This window comes from Mastigoproctus giganteus, chromosome 8 (assembly GCF_048544385.1).
Source record: "Mastigoproctus giganteus isolate SK-2022 chromosome 8, ASM4854438v1, whole genome shotgun sequence".
In the NCBI taxonomy this organism is placed as follows: Eukaryota; Metazoa; Arthropoda; class Arachnida; order Uropygi; family Thelyphonidae; genus Mastigoproctus; species Mastigoproctus giganteus.
The window spans coordinates 202055393-202075716 of NC_143582.1; the positions used below are offsets into that span (position 1 = coordinate 202055393).

Genomic DNA, 20324 nt, shown 5'->3' on the forward strand with positions numbered 1-20324 from the left:
TGAGTACTGCTTTATCCATAGCACTAAAAAAGTACCACGATAATTTAAACCAGTTGGAAATTATCGAAAATATTAGGCAGGCAGTTTATTAAACTGTTATATACATTTTGGATATTGCCGTGGTCTTAATGTAATCATTATTGTTTTTTAATATAGGGTATAGATATAGCGAGTGGTGTACTAATTAGCCTTTGTATATACATGTACATACTAGGGACTGCTGTTTTGAACTCGCTATATATAGCTTACGCCTTAGAAAAGTGGTACCTATATGGGTTCTTTACAGTAGGAATGAATTCTATATTATACTAGGATTTCTCTTCTACATCTGAGTATTATTGGTTTTGTTTTCTCTATTATAGAGGGCGCTATTATGCTTTTGTTCATCCAAAAAACACCGGCTAATTCTTGACAAATCTTAGGTGGCGCATGACGCTTTGTAGTTATATAAGTCTAGTGAGGTTGCTGCAGGCGTTTTGTTTTTCCCGCCTTGGGCTACGGTAAAGTATGCTTGGTAGATTCCTTACGGGGTTTTTACCATGTCCCCTCTTTTGTTCTCTAAGCATTACTGACAATTCGACCTTATCTGACAGGTTCCGTCTTTCGTTCTCTTAGCATTACTGACAATTTGACTTTATCTGACATTATTTATGTCATACTTAAAGTAAACTTTATTAGGAATTAGCCATTCCGTTTTTTCCTTTTTCTTTTTCTTCTTTTTCTTTTTATTCGATTGATATATTTTTACAGGCCTTTACTACCTAACCAGGATCCCTACTTTTAGGGTCGGGAAGTTACGCTCCCGGTTAATATCCGATGTACTATCGATAAATTGACCTTTTCTTTCTTTTTGCTTTTAGCTTTCCTCTTGCCTTATTTTTCATACCTCGCGAACTATTAGAGTAATTCGAGGGGGAGTGAGGTACTATTGCTCTACTATACATTTTTCCGTTCTCCTTCGGTTAGCTTTATTAGCTATTTTCTGCAAAATTTTATGCTAAATTGTGTTCAGAAAAAATTTTAATAATTACTCAGTTGTGCTTATAATGTGGTAGCGATCGGTCGGGCTAAATATCATCCAGCCTGTATCATTTATAAATTGTTGTTATGTATTACGGTACGACACTTGTTGTTTTGGCATTCTAGACTTACATTTGTCTCAAATCTTACGTTAATGTTATACTAAATTATTCCACATTTCCACTATTATATTATTTTGGCTTTAGTATACAGGCAGATGATAACAGAAACCGATGGCTCAGTCTAGCATGGGTTGGTTATTTTGTAAGGGTTTAGCCCTCGACAAAGTTCCTTGCAAAATAATTTTCCTGTGTTGGGCTTATTATTTTATTAATTTACTTAATATGATTTATATTTTGGTTTTCATGTATACTGGAGATATGGCAGGACTATGGCTATATGGATTTTCAAACTTTAAAGATATTAACTTTACACTATAACGTATCTATTTAGTATATATATATATATATATATATATATATACTTCACAAATGTAGTAAAGTTTAAAATAAAAAATGTTTCATTACATCCACCTTTCTATGTAACTAATTTTTAGCAAATTACAACATAGCCATGTATATATAAAGTTTTTCATTAATATATATTTTAATGTTTAATAGCACTATATAAATTGTAAAAATAAAATATCTTGCAAGAAAGCAAGCTTATATAGCATCAGCCAAAAAAAAAAAAAAAAAAAAACCCTTCCCATTTCACCCATCTATTCACTCCAAACTTGTCCAGTTCTGCCTTGAACTTATTTAAGTTGCTGACCTCCACTGCAACAGATGGAAGTTTGTTCCATCTATCAAACACCCGCTGGCTAAAGGTGAATTTACGCACATCTATTCTACAATTGTCTTTCCTCAATTTGCATTTATGTTCCCTCAGGTGAGTAATCTGGGCAGAGGAAGAATCCCATTAGCATTGAACTTGCTCAATCCATACAAGGCCTTATACACCTCAATTAGATCACCTTGCAAGTCTCCAGAAGATGCAATTTGTAGAACTTCAGTCTTTCTTGGTAACACCAACCAATCTCATTGCCCTTCTCTGTATTATTATTATTAAAATCAGTTTATTTCCCAAGAAACCTTGGGTCACCCCGGGATGGCTCTATATATTTACAGACTAAGGTGCAAGGAACACAATGTACAATAAACAAAAGTACATGCGTGCTCGACCTGAGACTTTTACAGGTTTAAATATACAAAATATATGATTGCACGAAGCCAAAAAGTCTTTGTCAGATACAAATAGGCAAGTTTAAAAAAAAAAAAAAAACACAGTCAGTCATGTCCAGGAGCAGGTGAGTATCATAGATTCATTATCTGGTAGCAGTTCTTGAGGATATCCTTCCTGTAGAGCTTGTCTTCACAGAACCTATCAGGATGGATCCTAATTTTATTGAAGATCTGAAGACTTGGCTGGAAACATGTTCCTCAGGGAATCAATGCTTGACAGCGTAAGATGCAGAGGGAGACAGGAGTCGGGGAGCTCCCCTCTTCGGGCCAGATATTAATGTGGATACCGATGGAGCATCAATTCGCCTCGTTATAAGCTGTGCAAGCGTGAGGGCATTTTTTGTCATGATGATATGTCTCCAGGGAGTGGTGCCCAGATTTGCCTGTAGGATCGATCTGGAGATAGTTAGGAGGTGGCCTACCACCCTGTTCATCCATTTAAGCAACCAGTACTCTAAACTGAGATACTTCTGAAGATATGAGGCAGGAGCAGATGACCAAATTTCTGAAGCATAGAGAAGAATCGGCGTAATACACCTCAGGATGTGCCGAACAAGCAGCGCTGGCTGATGCACACCAACAAGCTCTTGACGCACTGCCCAAAGAGCCGTGTACGTCTTCTGCCTCATCCTTACAAAGTGAGGCTGAAATGTGAGCCCAACATCCCAGGTGAGGTCAAGGTCAGTATGGGAGGTCACTTTTTGCACTGGCTCCCCACGAACAAAGATTTGGATATCATTTTTGACCCTCTTCTTGGTTATCGGCAGTTGGGCTGATTTGGAAGGGCTCAGATGCAGCCCAATTGTGGCAAGATAACTTTCCAAGCTCAATAGCATTCATTCCAGCAGCTCTACATTTTCCTAAAATGAGGCCTCTAGACCTGTATACAGTGCTCAAGATGTGGCCTGACCACTGCCTTATACAATGGGACAATCACCCCCTTATCCCTGCTAGCAAAATTCCTGTATATCATTGACAAGACATCATGAGCTACTCTTGCAGCCTTTTTGCACTGCTCAGAAAACATATCTGACTGCACCATTACCCCCAGGTCCTTTTCATTCTCCACTACCCTGAGTGTAGTACCACCCAGTTAATACATTACTCTGGGGTTACTGCTACTCATATGCAGTACTTTACATTTGTCAATGTTAAACTTCAGTTGCCATCTCTCAGCCCATCTACTCGACTTTTCCAGATCCTGCTGCAGTAGTGTACTATCATTACTGTCATTAACAACCCTGCAACCTTCGTATCATCTGCAAACTTCTCCATTAACCCTGATATATCTTCACTGAATCATTGATAAATACCGAACCTTGGGGGACTCCACTAATAACATTAATCCATGAAGAGCAGTGTCCATTGATTACCACTGTCTTCTCGCACTCAACATTTCTTTTATCCATTGTAGCAACTTGGCCTTAATGCCATACTGCTACAATTTGTACAGTAGTCTTCTATGTGCCACAGTATCAAAAGCTTTCCTAAAATCCAAGTATATGATGTCAAAATTATTCTTTGCAGCCAGTTCCTTTGTAACCACATCATAGTATCCAATGAAATTTGTCAGACAAGACTTCCCCTTAACAAACCCATGCTGTTTCTGAACTATAACCACAGTCTTGTCTAGATGATCCTGCATCTTCCTTAACCAGTCACTCCATTATTTTCCCCGGAGCAGAAGTTACACTAACAAGTCTGTAATTACCCGTGTCACCTTTTGATCCCCTTTGTGAATTGGGAACACATTTGCACATCTCCAGTCCATGGGGACCTCCCTCGAGTCCCATGAAGCTTTCATAATTATGGCTAAATCGTTATTATTTCTCAGCTGATGTAGCAATTACCACAAACTGATTGTTTGTGGTAATTGCTACCTCCATTTTCAAAAAATTTAATGCAGTAGCAAATAAAGGTTTTTATTGAAATCTTCAATCAATCAACTCTAAAGCTATAAAATGAAATAAATATTAGTTTGCTAGTTTCAAACTATCATATATATCAAAGCAGATAAGGAATTTATCCTGTATGTATATCACAGAGGCGAGATTAGATTTACATAGCAGAATCACAGATTTAACAACAAATTCCACAAATATACAGAGTTATTCAAAATTGCATGTAATAAGTGGGTTCCCGACAAAACAAAAGATTTGAAAATGCCCTCAGGAGTGTTTTTTTCCTTCTTTCAAAAATGAAGTAGTTTTTAAGAAAAACAATGTTAAAAAAAAAGAACAATTATTTATTTTTGTTTTAATTTTTAAAAACGGAACTCCATTTTCAGAAAATTGTAATTTAAGCTATCAACTTCCACAACAACAGAAGGAAGTCTGTTCCAGCAATCAACCACCCGTTGGCTAAAGGCAAACTTCCACACATCTAATCTACAACTGTCTTTCCTCAATTTGAATCTATGCCCCCTCAGGTTCTTAGTCAGAGCAAGTGGAAGTATCCCGTCAGCACTGAGCCTATTCAAACCATTCAAGGCCTTATACACCTCAATCAGATCACCTCGCAGGTGCCTAGTATCTCTTTTTTTTTCTTTCTTTTTGAAATTAGTGTTTCTAAAATTATTTATAAAAAAAATAAAATAAATAAAAATCTGTGTACCTAAACATGTTAGCCCACATAAGGGAAATAGGAGTGTTCAACATCCAGGGTGATAACATGAGAGTTAACAAAAGTTCTGCAATATTAATATAATTTAGGAAGGATGTTTTATGATGATCTATGAGATTATGAATATAATACAAAAAAACCTCTTATACCATTTGAATAATTTTCAAAATTAGCTTTAAGTATTTATAATCTATTACAAGCACCAAATTTCACTAAATGAGACAATAGGTGACGTTTCCAGATACCCGGTGGTCATCATCGGGACAACAAAAGAGCTGAAACCGCTCCTATCTCACTGACAACCATTTTCAGAAGTGCTGATGTCGTTGATAGTGAGTGAGGCAATGGTGCTTGTAGTACAGTAAGCATCGGTTATAGTGATCACTGGTTATTAGAATCAGTCGCATTAGAAAATCAAATTCCAAAGAACCGATTCAAATCCATAAAATACACTACACTTTTATCATTTATTAGAATCACATCTTCAGTTATAAGAATAAATTTTGAATGCCTCTGTGTGATATTTTTCTAAAGCATATTTCTGAAGGTATGCATTTCTGAAGTAAAAAGAGGCATGCATATATACTTGATTGTACACATGGTAGGAGAATAGCAATACATTTTTCAGGTTTGAAGTATTGGTTAAGTCATAAAATGTACACATTTGATGACTTAACATTGCAGGGATATCAGAAACGTGGCGCCATTTAGACATTGGGAATGCAGAATTTCAATATGGTGAGTACACTGTGTACAGAAAGGAGAAAGTGGACAGGATAAGGATAGTTATGCTCTTGGTTAAGACGTCCAGATTCTAAAGCAGTGGCACCCAGTTAATATGGACTACTAGCTGACAGGGATGCCCACAACCGTGTAATACTGAATCAGTTTGTTGTTGCCTTTCCCTTGAATCTTCTTAACAAAAATGAGAGTTATTATAGTATATTAGAGGTCAAATGACTGTAACAAGCTTAATTAACAACTATATGGACAAATACAGTGGGGCTAGTAAATCAGAATGTCTTATAATAGGGAATTTTAACTTTCCAGATACTAACCGAACTTGTGGATTGGCTGCACCAGTAGCAGAATTTTCGTGGATTTACTGAATGACTGTTTTTTTCACCACCATGTTAGAGAGACAATAAGAGAAGGAAATATTCTTGTTCCGATTATCAGTAGTGACTCTTATTTATGCATTATGAATCTTCAGGTAAAGGAACTGCTAGGTGGTAGTGATCATAGTGTATTGATGTGGGGTTTACTTAAAGATATGCAAACACCAGACAAAAAATTAGTCATCTATGTAAGCCTCCCTTGGCCTAAATCACTTTGAATTCTCGTTGGTTTAACTAGACCCCTTAAATATTTTATATAGATATTAGGCCATTCTAACAACTGAGCCTGTAATTCATTTGAGACAGTCCCATACATTCTATGCAGGACTGAAATCTGTTACTTGATGGCCAGTGTAAATGGCCTACCATTCCCTTGTGCCAATTTAAAACAGCAGAGGCACTGTGAACTGAACAGTGGTCACCCTGAATACAGGAGTATCAAAAATCATGTCCCCTAAAATGTTCAGCAAAAGCATAATCTGATCCGGAATATTTGTATAGCCAGCCTGATTCATCCTGACTCGTATTTCAAGTAGGGAATTCAGTTCATATTAGTTTAAAACACCCCAAAGCATCACTGATCCACCACTAGCTTGCACATAGTCAATGAAATGCGTAATTGATTCTCTGCAAACTCAGTGCCTGGCATCATTAGAGTATAGGCAAAATTTGAATTTGTTGGACAATATCACAGTCTAATAATCATCAATAATCTAGCTTTTTATGCTTTTTTATGGCCAGCTGTTCACATTGACCTTTTTTGGGGACATAATCCAGATATACATGTTTTGCAATTCTCTTTACAATGTTCTCTTAGAAATCAGCTGATGAGGTGTTCAGTTAACTGTTTACAGCAGCAGTTCTTGTCTTGTCTTGTTTGAAATCATTTTTCATTTACAAGACTCTACATTCATTGCTGATCACAATTACTTAACACAAGCTTTCGACTACAATTCTGCCACTTATTTCTGGTTGATTTCAACTCACATAGCGTTCCTTAAAAACTTGTTTTACTGTTCTTTCTAAAAAACAAACAGAAAATTCAGTTACTTCTTTAACAGAATGTCCTTTGTGGCTAACTCACTAACATCTTTTCTGTGTTCCATCTTTCATGGTGGAAACCCTTGCTTCTTAATCACAGCTGGTATAACTGTAAACAGAAAAACTGGGTTGACCTTATACTCCAGTTCTGTAAGCAAACAAGCTGAGAAGATACATGTTTTCAATCTGTTATCAGCCCTAAATACCACAAATCATTTTAATTTCTTGTCTGATGTGAGTAACTGCTGACACTGGTAAAGAAAAGAGATTTCAGTTTTGTGAAAGGGACTATAATAGCCTTAGAAAGATAAATTCCTTTTAGTTGGACCGACTGATGATGCTAACAACTGCAAATTCTAAATGGAAAGTGTACTAAGCTTTTTATACCAACTAAAGGATACTGTTCAAGGTTTAGGCCTATATCAGAGATGTGGTGTCAGACAGATATAAGGAATGCAGAATTGGAATTTGGGGAGTACAATGTGTACAGAAAGGGAGGAGGGGTTATGCTGTTAGTTGAGAAACACAAAGTCTAAGGTAGTGCATCCAGTTAACATTGGTGGACAGCAATGGCTAACTGGATGTTGAGTCAATTTGGTGCAACAATCACTGGGAAAGCAAAAACGAGCGTAGGAGTGTGTTATAGGCCTAATGACTCTGATGAGTACAATGAACAACTATACAGAGAAAAAGAGCAGGCCAGTAAATCAGAATGTCTTATATTGGGGGATTTTCAACTTCCCAGATATTGACTGGAACTTGTAGATTGATCACTGTTACACTAGCAAGGCTTTTATGGATTTATTAGATGGTTGTTTTCTACAGCAGCAGGACATTTGAGAGGCAACTAGAGGGCATAATACTTTAGATCTCATTATCAGCAGTGATTGTTTGTGCATTAAGAATTTACAGATAAAGGAACCACTAGACAGCAGTGATCACAGTGTACTGATGTGGGATTTACTTAAAGATGTAACTACTATCAGGGGAAAAGGGAAGGGTATAGTAATAAAGGTGCCTATAGTGGTATCAGGCAATTTTTAAATTCTATAGAGTGGGACCTACTGATGATGTTATCAAAAACAGATTCTAAATGGGAAGCAGTCAAGGAAGTGATCTTGGAAGCTACCAGGCTTTTCATCATCTGACATCCTTGAAATACTGTTCAAGGATGTCAGATGATGGATGTCTTAATGGATGTCAGATGAACTAATGAGACTCATGGCAGAGAAGAAAAATGCATGGGATGTATCCAAATTATCGGGCAATACAGAAGCCTATGGTAGATATAAGCTAGTCTGTAATCAATTCACAAAGGAGGTTAGGCAAGTGAGGGCAGATTACGAGAAATCTTTGGCAAAGGATGTAAAGAAAAAGAGCAAAGACTTTTACTTATGTAAACTCTAGAAAAAGGGGATGAATCAGATTAGTCCACTTGATATTGATGGTTTCACTGTTGATCCTGCATAGGTAGCTGACAAACAATGAGCATTTTGCATCTACATTCACACATGAGGAGTTATTTAGGGAGGGGAATGCCAGAAGTCTATCAAACTCTAACAGGGAGCTAAATTATTTTGTAATAACTGAGAGCAAGGAGGAGTAGAAATTATTTAGGTTAAACATAAGAAAGGCACATGAGGCGGATGGGATCTATCCAGTTATATTAAATTAGGCAGAAAAGGGAGTAAGCAGGCCTTTAACCATGATTATGAGGGCATCGTTAGAATCAGGGGAGATCACCATGGACTGGAGAGGTGCAAATAACAAAGGGAGATCGAAGGGTGGCACAAGTAATTACAGATCTGTTAGGTCAACTTCTGTTCTGGGGAAAATAATGGAGTCACTGGTTAAAGAAGCATTGCAGACTGAATAGACAAGACTGCAGTTATAGTTCAAACACAGCATGTGTTTGTTAAGGGGAAGTCTTGTCTGATCACAATTTGATTGGATACTACAATGTGGTCAAAAAGGAACTGCAAGCAAAAAATTATTTTGGTATCATATACTTGGATTTCAAGAAAAGCTTTTCATACTGTTGCACATGGAAGACTGCTGTACCCATTGGAGCAATATGGCATTAAAAGAAAGTTGTTGCTATGGACAAAGAGATGGTTGAGTGGGAGAAGACAGAGAATGGTAATGAATGGTCACTGCTCTTCGTGGACTAATGTTATTAGTGGAGTCTCCAGCATTCGGTGTTGGTCCCATTGTTGTTTTCTATATTTATCAACAATACTGATGAAGGTATATAAAGCACATAATGTCCAAGTTTGCAGACAATAGGGAGGTTGGCAGGGTTGTTAATGACAATACACTACTGCAACAAGATATAGAAAAGTTGGGTTGATGGGCTGAGAGGTGGCAACTGAAGTATGACATTGACAAATGTAAAGTACTGCGTATGGGTAGCAGTAACTCCAGAATAACATACCAACTGTGTGGTATAACACTGAAGGTAGTGGAAAATGAAAAAGACCTGGGGGTAATTGTGCAGTCATATATGAAGTTTTTTCAGAGCACAGACAGGCTGCCAGAGCAGCTCATGGGCTCTTGTCAATGATATATAGGAATTTTGCTAGCAGGGATAAGGAGGTGATTATCTCTTTGTATAAGGCAATGGTCAGGCCACATCTTGAGTACCTCATACCGGTTTGGAGGCCTCATTTTAGGAAGGACGTAGAGCTGCTCGAACAAGTATAGAGAAGGGCAACAAAATTGGTGAGTGGACAAAGTGTTGCTCTTACCAAGAAAGGCTTAAATTCTGCAGATTTAATTGTCAGGTGACTAGGAATCTGCAAGGTGTATAAGTCCTTGAATGGTTTGAGCAAGCTCAATGCCAATGGAATTCTTCCTCTTGCTCAGATTATGCACTAGAAGGGGCATAAATTGAGGAAAGACAGTTGTACAATAGACGTACAAAAATTTGCCTTTAGTCAGTGGGTGGTTGATTGCTGGACCAAATTTCTGTTGTTGTGGAAGTTGATAATTTAAATAAATTCAAGGAAGAACTGGACAAACTTTTGGAGTTGATGGATGGGTGAAATGGGAAGGCTTTTTTATTTTTTTTTGCTGATGCTGTATAAACTTGTTTTTTTGCATCACATGCCTCTACTAAGCTAACTATATTTCCAGTTTGAAAAATACCTTGAAAGTACTGGTCTTGAGATTAATCCCAGAAAATCAGGCCAACTAATGAAGAGGAATATAAAAATTTACCATAAAGAAATTCGACATTAAATTTGAATGATGGACAGGATGTGCAAAAATTAACAATGTCATTTTATCACTTTGATCATAGACTTGTTGTGATAAATGTGTTACTCTCCACTACCATTTTAAAAATACCAATAGAAAAATGTATGCCTGTGATGTGAACTATAAGACAAGAAACGACAGGGATACACACCTCTAGCCTCAGAGTTCAGTATATCCCATGTGCTCCACACAAATACTGCTCTGTGGCTTTCGAGTCAGGTCCTCCATTCCTGCAACTTATCAAAAAACCTCCTTGAAATGGAGTACTAGATCTGGTACCGTAAACAGAAACAAAAGAAGTGACCTCAAGACAGTGAAAATTCTATTTTCACTATCTCGAGGTCACTTCTCAACACCATCTCTCTCTCTCTCTCTCTCTCTCTCTCTCTCTCTCTCTCTCTCTCTCTCTCTCTCTCTCTCTCTCTCTCTCTCGCTGATATACTCAATAACATCTGCAAACTATCCCAAAAACAAAAAATAATGTAAATTATTATCTACTGGTGCCATTAAGATCAATATACATAATCAAGTTTCTTACTAACATTCTCAGCATATACAATCAGCTTGGATGTGACCCTGAGAAGCTGCGCAGTTAAGGAATATATAAGAATGCAAACCATTACTAAAAACATAGGCTTTCACTGTAATTTTAGAGCTAAATTTAGTTACTCCAGAGAATATCACCTATAAATTAACAACCTACTTAAATGGTCTGATATGCCTAATTTTGAACTTTTTTTTTACTAATTTTCCTTTTATTTAAGTTTTCTATTTTGCAAACAAGCTAATTAGTAACTAAGTAAACTCTAAATAATTATTCATAAAGCAAATAATAATTTGCATTATGATTATGATTAGCATAACTTATTTTTTCAATACAAAAAGGTCTATTCACAGTCACACTATAATTTTCTAAAAATAGAGTTCTGTGACAAATAAAAGCACCTGCTTAGATTAAAAAAAAAAAGTTTTAGGATTAAGATATTACCATATTGCTAAGGTTTTCATGAAGGAAAATTTTGCCAATTTGTGCTGTAACTCTTCTTTTGTGTTCACAGAAAATTTCAGTGAAATCATGTATTGCCAACTATATGCTTCTCCTTTACAGAAGGCAAAGTGTGGAAGGTGAGTGTAGATGGTGACCATTTAGAGAGAGAAAAAGTGCCATGCAGTCACTGATTACCATTTGAAGGGAATGTCACTGAAAGAAAAGCATAGTCATGCAGCAAAAATTAGGGGAATCTTGTCCTTCATATGCCACAGTCAAAAACTTGGTTTGAGAATTTAAGAGTGGATGAAACAGTGTTGGAAATGCACCCTGATGGGAGGCCTGTTACAGTGTCAACATCTGCAAACGTGAATTCATTCATGACCTGATCAGACAAGACTGCAGAATAACATTAAAGCACAATGAGACAACATTCAACATCTCTCATTAGCAAGCTCATGATATTGGGGTGAATGTTGTAGGAATGAAAAAGGATTCTTTAAGGTGGGTCTCTAAAGCACTGAATGCAGATCAGAAGTGAGAAAGAGTGAGGTACTGTCATGAGATTGTGCATCATTTTGAAGCTAATGACACTCAAGTTTTGGAGACTATATATCACTATGGGCAAAACACCAGTGCACCACTTCGACTCAAACAAACGATCAATGAAACAGTGAAAGCATCCCTCTTTCCCCTCCCCTAAAAAGTTGAGTGCAGAAGTTGGCTGGGAAATTCACAGCATCCTTCCTGTATTGCCAATGAACCAGCAGGAAGTTTTATATCTTACTGTAGCGTTTCCCAAATGTTTTTAGTCATGGAACACTTTTCATCTCGCAACATATTCATGGAACAGTTACGAAACAAGTTTATCAGGAGCTAAAGAAATATTGCTAATATTTTATTACATAAGACGCACTGTGCATCAGGAACATCTTTATTTCCAACACATGTAAAGCTAAAATTCAAATTACTGTCATTATACTTTTGTTTTGGTCTTTTATTAGTTGGTTCCTGTTTTTTCACTTCAGATTTTTGGGGAACAAAAGGCTGCGATTGTTCATCCTCACTTTGAAGTGTGACAATATTGTGTTCATTTTCATCGACCACAGTTTCACTACTAGAAGTACTTTGCTTCTCGTTTTAAAAGTTCCTTTTTTTAAACCACAAATTCATGGTCACATATTTTAATAATAATATTTCGAAATACTAATAATTATAAAAAAAAAAAAAAAATTTATACAAGGAAGTGAGTTTAGTTATGATATCGGTTTGTTTCCTCCTCTCCTTCAACCCAAGTACTGCGGGCTAAATCGCATACAAATGGCATACTAGATCACCAGATTCACAAAGGATTGCTACTTTTTCGTAGATGTCATTACTTCTACGCATACTTCTCTATGCAAACCCCATGAAAATAGAGTGTTTCGCAGTCTATTTTATTATTAGTCTATGTCAGCATATTAATAACCGAACAAAAAATTATGTTAAATATTATAGTGATACAAAAGTGGTGTACACTACAAATATGCAAAATTTATTTATTTTATTTCTTTTTAATTATTAATTACGATTTTTCGTGGAACACTAGTGTTCCACAGAACACAGTTTCAGAAACTGTCTTACTGTATTCCATTCCATTTTGGTTTAAGAAATCTGTAAGAATAAAATGATATGAACAAACACAAGATTATACAATGTCTGCAAAACAGACCAGTGGTAGTCAACCCTTCTCTTTCATGTACCTTTTAATATATTTTGAAAACACTCCTTAAAATATTTTCAGAATTCGCACACTCTCATATCCTTGATATTTTTTAAAGATAAATGTTATGCCCTTTATTTATTATATGAAAGCTATTCATATAGAAATATAAGAACATCACAGCAATAAGAAGAAAATAAATCCTGTGTATACAGTTGAAATAACTCATTAACCCCCCCCCCCCACAAACAAATACATAAAATATATACTACCAGTAACTATTACTGAAATACACCCTATTAAACTTATTACAAAAACTTACCTGATGACATGTAATAATAAGTGCTGTCCACACAAAAGCTCCTGAAATAGCTTGTGCTTTAACAGTTTGTAGAAAAATGGGTATTTCCATTGGTATGCCAGCAGAATGGCTAGAGTTGTCCACGACAAATGCATCCTGTGTGCTAGCTTTAGTAAAAGTTGTCATTAGCTGTTTTCTGGCAAGAATTGCCATTTCTTGTGAAGCATTTGACTGCATGCTCTAAAAATCACAATTAAAGATATTTAATATAAATTAACCTATAACATAAATGAACACTAAATTTTAGTACTGATAAGAAGAAATGAAAGAAAAATTGATTTCTGTAATGGTCAAAATTAAAATACAATTGCTGATATTATGAACTAAAAATTACAATAAAAGGTGTCAGAATTGCCAGGAACAGAGATGCTAGTTTGTGATAAAAGTGTACAGGAAAGAAACAGAAAATGTATTAAATAGGGAAAAGGCATTACATATTATAAAAAGGTATTAAATTATTATGAATTTAAAGCAGTACCCAAGTAACTAAAAATTAAAGTCACCTATTCCAATAAATCTGCAGAGAAAACTAATTGGCTTCAAGCATTCGTATCTGGTAGATACACTATAAAGATAATACAGACAAGAATTAAGTAAAAAAAAAAAAAAAAAAAAAATCGTAGCTGTAAAAGTAATTACAAGGGGTGTAAGCAACACTGATACAAGAGTTAGGATAACCAAGAAGAGATTCAATGAATGTTATCATTAGCAAAGGCACATGATGCAAGAAAGCAAGCTTATATAGCATCAGCCAAAAAAAAAAAAAAAAAAAACCACATCCTTCTCATTTCACCCACCCACTCATTCCAAATGTTTGTCTATTTCTGCCTTGAATCTATTAAAGCTATCAACTTCTACGACAGATGGAAGTTTGTTCCAGCAATCAACCACCCGCTAGCTAAACGCAAACTTCCGCACATCTACCTATAACTGTATTTCCTCAATTTGAATTTATGCCCTCTCAGGCGATTATTCTGAGCAAGAGGAAGAATCCCATCAACACTGAGCATGCTCAAACCATTCAAGGCTTTATACACCTCAATCAGTTCACCTTGCAGATGCCTAGTCTCCAGACACCGTAATTTGCAAAACTTAAGCCTTTCTTCATAAGAGCAGCCCTTTGTTCCATTCACTAATCTTGTTGCCCTTCTCTGTATTCATTCCAGTAGCTCTACATCCTTCTTAAAATGAGGCCTCCAGACCTGTATACAGTACTCAAGGTGTGGCCTGACCATTGCCTTATACAAGGGAATAATCACCTCCTTATCCCTGCTAGAAAAATTCCTGTATATACTATATACTCTTGCAGCCTTTTTGCACTGCTCAGAAAACTTCATATCTGACTGCACCATTACCCCCAGGTCCTTTTCATTCTCCACTACTCTGAGTGTAGTACCACACAGTTGATATGTTCCTCTGGGGTTACTACTTCCCATATGCAGTACTTTATATTTGTCAATGTTAAACTTCAGTTGCCAACTCAGCCCACCTAATCAACTTTTCTAGATCCTGTTGCAGCAGTGTACTGTCATTAGTGTCATTAACAACCCTGCTGACCTTCGTATCGTCTGCAAACTTGGACATTAAGCCTGATATACCATCATCAATATCATTAATAAATACAGAAAACAACAATGGACCCAACACCGTACCCTGGTGGACTCCACTAATAAAACAGATATAACAGGATTAACCTGGCAGTATTCACCTGAGGAGTATTTTACCCCACCAATATAAAGCAGTTCATAGGGGAGAGGAGGATCCAATTATACAAGAGTTAGGATATCCAGATACAAGATGAAATATACAATTATACCCTGAGGTATAATTGTATATTTCAGGAACCTACTTTGAGGGATGTTGCAATAGTAGCAAAATGTATTTAAAAATATCTAATTTGAAAAAAAAAAAAAAAAAAACCTGAAACTCTCAGGAATGCATTTCACTCAAACACACACTAGTGTGTAATGTAACTTTTCTGTAATTAAGCTTAGTGTCAGTTTCCAAATTACTATTTAGCAAAGCACAGTTCAATTTCTCTAATACATACTGTTTTGTAATTCTCTTTGATATTTATAGAGGAGTTTCACAAGTTTCTCAGAAACAGTTCACTTTATAGTTACAGAGAAATTATGAAATACTTCTGTATATTATTTGATTTTAATTTAGAATGATCATTTTAAAGGGAGTGCTGTGTTAGCCAAAAGCAACCATTTTGGTTTAGAAATAAAAAATATAACTGAAAAAAAAAAAAAAAAAAAAAAAAAATTTTTTTTAAAAATCTCTATTTGCAACTGTATTATAATTTTCTAAAGTTTGGAGCTGTGTGATAAAAAAATGAAATCAAAAGCAAATAATAATTTGATTTTTAATTAACAGAACTTATTTTTATAATGCATAGAGGTGGTACTAAGCAGAGGAAACATCAATACAAAAAGCTCTATCCACAGCCACATTATGATTTTCTATAAATAGAATTCTGTGATAAATAAAAGCACCTCTTTGGATTAAAAAGCACACACACACACACATTAAAAAAAATCTTATTCTTAAAATTATTTTATGATTAAGATATTAACACGTGTGTATATTAATGCATAATGTATTTTGCCAAAAAAAAAAAAAAAAAAAAAAAAATTCTGACACCACATCTTCCACACCAGTACAATGTTTTTGCCAATTATCACTCATTTGATGAGGAATTTGAATCTCAGAGTATTTCTTCTTAAAAGCCTCTTCCATCAGAAACATAGTAATAGAGGCATGTGATGCAAAAAAACAAGCGTATGAGCTTATATAGCATCAGCGCCAAAAAAAAAAAAAAAAAAAAAACAAATTTCACACATCCACTCACTCTAAAAGTTTGTCCAGCTTCTCCTTGAACTTATTTAAGCTATCAACTTCATTAACAGGTGGAAGTTTGTTCCAGCAATTAATTGTTGGAACAAACCATCTGCTGGCTACAGGCAAATTTCTGCACATCTATTCTACAACTGTCTTTCCTCAATATAAATTTATGCCCCCCCCCTTAAGCCTTTCTTGGTAAGAGGACCTCTTCATTCCACTTACCAATACTGTTAGATAGTTAGATAATTTCAGGAAAGAGTAAGATTTCTCTTTCCTGAAAGAGCAAGATGGTTAGATAATTCCAGGATTTTCAGCCTGTACAACATACAAATCAGTCTGTCAACACATAACAGGCACAGTGCAATATACCTTAGATACTAGCATGCTAAAAATATAACAATTTAAGTGTTATTATAAGTTACTAAATTTGAACTTCAGTGAGATTTTATAAATGTTTTATTTATATTATTTTTAACTCAGCTGCTGCAGTTATGATTATAATTAATTATACTTGTAAGCTTCACTGTTATATATATAAAAAAAAAAAATCATCAAGAAAAATTCGGCAATGATATGTGAAAACTGGCCTGCCCAACTACTTAGGTTAAAAAATAAAAATATAATTAAAAAATTACCATTTAATATGAAAATTATATTTTATTTTTGTAATTGGTATAGGATTGTTTGATTAATAGAAAAGAATTAATATGAAGCTTTAATATATAACTGTGCTATAAAATACTAAATATCGCAGATGTAAAAATGGTGATGCAATCATTTACATCGTGAACATTTAATTTTTTTTTTTATATTTTTAACTATTGAAATTATGAATAGTTATGGTAGAGAGAATATTTTATGAATGAATGATCAATTTCTTCTACAAACCATACAAGATGCAGGTGGTTTGTTATTTGTTATTTGGTTTTTAGGAGCATTAGCAACTAAGGCCATATTGCTCCGAGATATGCGGTGGTCATTCCCTGACCTTTCCGCATCCTCCGTATTTGGTGGTGACGGGCTCGAACCCCGGTCTAATCAAGAAGCGTGTGCTACGCACTGCTGCTCCTTCCCACCTGGCTACGGAGGCGCCTGATGCAGGTGGTACAAGCTATTATGGCTGACAACAAGATCAGACATTGTGTGTGCACTTCCTGTGTCATAGACAGGGTGAACCCAAGCAATGAGAATGTGGGAAGTGAAAAATCCAACATGGTTTTGGAGCATGTCCAGACAGTCTCAGTGTTTCGTGCTGCAAATTTCAAAGTGTATGAAAAGTTCTTCACAAAAAGAACAACAGCCACTCCTTAACCAGCTCACTCATTGTACTTCTGCTCTCTTGCTGGACTCAGCCTATTGGACTTTTTTGTGGTTATTAAAGACATGCTGATCCTCCAACTACTAAATGAAGTGAATGACTTGGAGAAGCTACACAGTTATACTAGTCACATTACAGCACAGCTAGCAAAAGGCTGATTACCATAATGTAAACATAAAAAAAATTATAAGGCACACAAATGCACGAAGTTACTTTTGATTTACTTTGTATATTGCTACCCACGGGCTCAGTTGCTTAACACTGACCTTAAGCAAACTAACAACTTTGAAAATGCACGATAAAAACTGAAGCAGATTATTTTTATTTATTTATTTTTTTTGTTACTTAAGAATAAAAGAGTTTCTAAAGCACAATGTGACTGTCCATAGCTTATTGTAAATTTATAAATGTAAAACAAGCCCTTGTAGTTATTCAAGAGAAGAAGACCTGTGGTTAGGAATATGCATAAAGTATCTCATATAATATTCATGCTCAGCAATGAAATAATACTCATGGTTATTTACACACATACACCCCTGCACTTTGACTCATGTTTGATTGTGATGTGGAACTAAAGTAAAATGATGTGGTTACAAAGGAACTGGATGCAAAAATAATTTTGATATCATATATTTGGATTTCAGGAAAGCTTTTGACACTGTTGCGCATGGAAGACTATTGTACAAATTGGAGCAGAATGGTATTAAGGGTAAGTTGCTACAATGGATAAATGGATGGTTAAGTGGGAGAAGACAGAGGGTGGTAATCAATGGGTGCTGCTCTTCGTGGACTAATGTTATTAGTGGAGTCCCACAGGGTTCGGTGTTGGGTCCACTGTTGGTTTGTATATTTATCAATGATATTGATGAAGGTATATCAGGCTTAATGTCAAAGTTTGCAGATGATACAAAGGTTGGCAGGGTTGTTAATGACAGTAATGACAGGGTGCTACTGCAACAGGATCTAGATAATTTGGGCAGATGGGCTAAGAAGTGGCAACTGAAGTTTAACCTTGACAAATGCAAAGTACTGCATATGGGTAGAAGTAACCCCAGAGAAACGTACCAACTGTGTGGTACTACACTTAAGGTGGTAGAAAATGAAAAAGACCTGGGAGTAATTGTGCAGTCAGATATGAAGTTTTCTGAGCAATGCAGACAGGCTGCCATGGCAGGTCATGGGGTTTTGTCAATGATATATAGGAATTTTGATAGCAAGGAAAAGGAGGTGATTGTCCCTCTGTATAAGGCAATGGTCAGGACACGCCTAGAGTACTGAGTACAGGTCTGGAGGCCTCATTTTAGGAAGGATGTAGATTTACTTGAGCGTGTACAGAGAAGGGCAACAAGACTGGTGAGGGGAATGAAGGGATCCTCTTACCAAGAGAGACTTAAGTCTGCAAATTGCAGTGGCTGGAGACTAGGCACCTGCACTTTTATCTGATTGAGGTGTATAAGGCCTTGAATGGGTTGAGCACGCTGAATTCTGATGGGATCCTTCCACTTGTTCAGATTACGAACCCAAGGGGGCATAAATTCAAATTAAGAAAGGACAGATGTAGAATAGATGTGCGGAAATTTGCCTTTAGCCAGCGGGTGGTTAATTGTTGGAACAAACTTCCATCTGCCATTGTAGAAGTTGATAGGTTGAATAAATTTAAGGAGGAACTGGACAGGCATTCGGGGGGAATGTTGTGATTTTTTTTTTTTTTTGGCTGATGCTGCATAAGCTCATATGCTTGCTTTCTGAGTTGTTTTTATATGTTAATCACTTATTACTAAAAATAGTAATTCTAATTTTTCCAAAGCTATGAAAACATATTTTAAGTTATAACATTGTGTAACCTAAAACTTATTTTTAGGTTACACAATGTTATAACTTAAAATATAACAATTTGGTTTCTATAAAAAAACCTTAAATTCCTGAACAAGATTCTTAGAGAAATAACAAGGCAGGAAGCTACTCTTAAGAGTCACAACTGTAATGGCTTCAACAGACTAAAAAAAAAAAAAAAACCTGCTATAACAGTAATCATCATTATGGTAGATTATGATGCCATTTAAATTACAGATGAAGCCTTTAAACAATTACATATTTACATTTTCACTGAGACTGATATAGTATGCCATTTAAATCTGCTTCAAAATGTTCTACTCAAATATCCAAATAAATGTAACAGGATTTAATTCAACTTACCTGCTGAATTTAAAAAAACACACACAGAAACATGAAACATTTTTGCAATACACTAATATCTATTAGCAGACAAAATTTATCAAATAATTTTGATTTCATATTTATATAAAAATATGATAAATTTTAGTTTTAGTATTGGCAAAACGTTGCAAGGCAGCAAAGCAAATGGAAGATTTCAGCATTAAAAAAATACAAATATTTGTTAAATATAGCCTTCACTTTTATCTATTGCATCAAAGTACAGTGAAACCCAAAGTCACTACTTGTGGTTCCACTAATGAATGTCATCACCACAGAAGAAAAAACAAAATTCATCCTAATGAAGTTGATTTACCTTAACCTTACTGAATGAAGTCTTCAAGGATTAGTACATTAATTGAAAAACCATGACAAAAGCGTGATAATTTATTTATTTTTGTATTACACAAATTCTGTTATTAAGTCAAAACACTAAACACAACTGCCTTCACATAGAGATAAAGAAAGCATATTCCTTTCATCTTTCAACGTGAAATTAGGGGTTATTCATTTATAATTTAATATAATTTTAAATTATGCTTTACTGTATTCCAAGATATGCAAATGAACTTACTTGTTCAATTTACTTGT

The 20324-nt window shown here is 35.5% G+C and overlaps 1 protein-coding gene across 1 annotated transcript in view; it reads right to left on the minus strand.

Annotated features, from left to right (window-relative positions):
* The window catches only part of LOC150082193 (transmembrane protein 184B-like), a 162644-nt gene that overhangs the window by 101718 nt on the left and 40602 nt on the right, over positions 1-20324 (minus strand). The window contains exon 2 of the mRNA XM_090379161.1: positions 13316-13534. Coding sequence (XP_090235287.1) covers positions 13316-13531 — 216 coding nt within the window. The 5' untranslated portion in view covers positions 13532-13534. The remainder of the gene's footprint in view (positions 1-13315; positions 13535-20324) is intronic.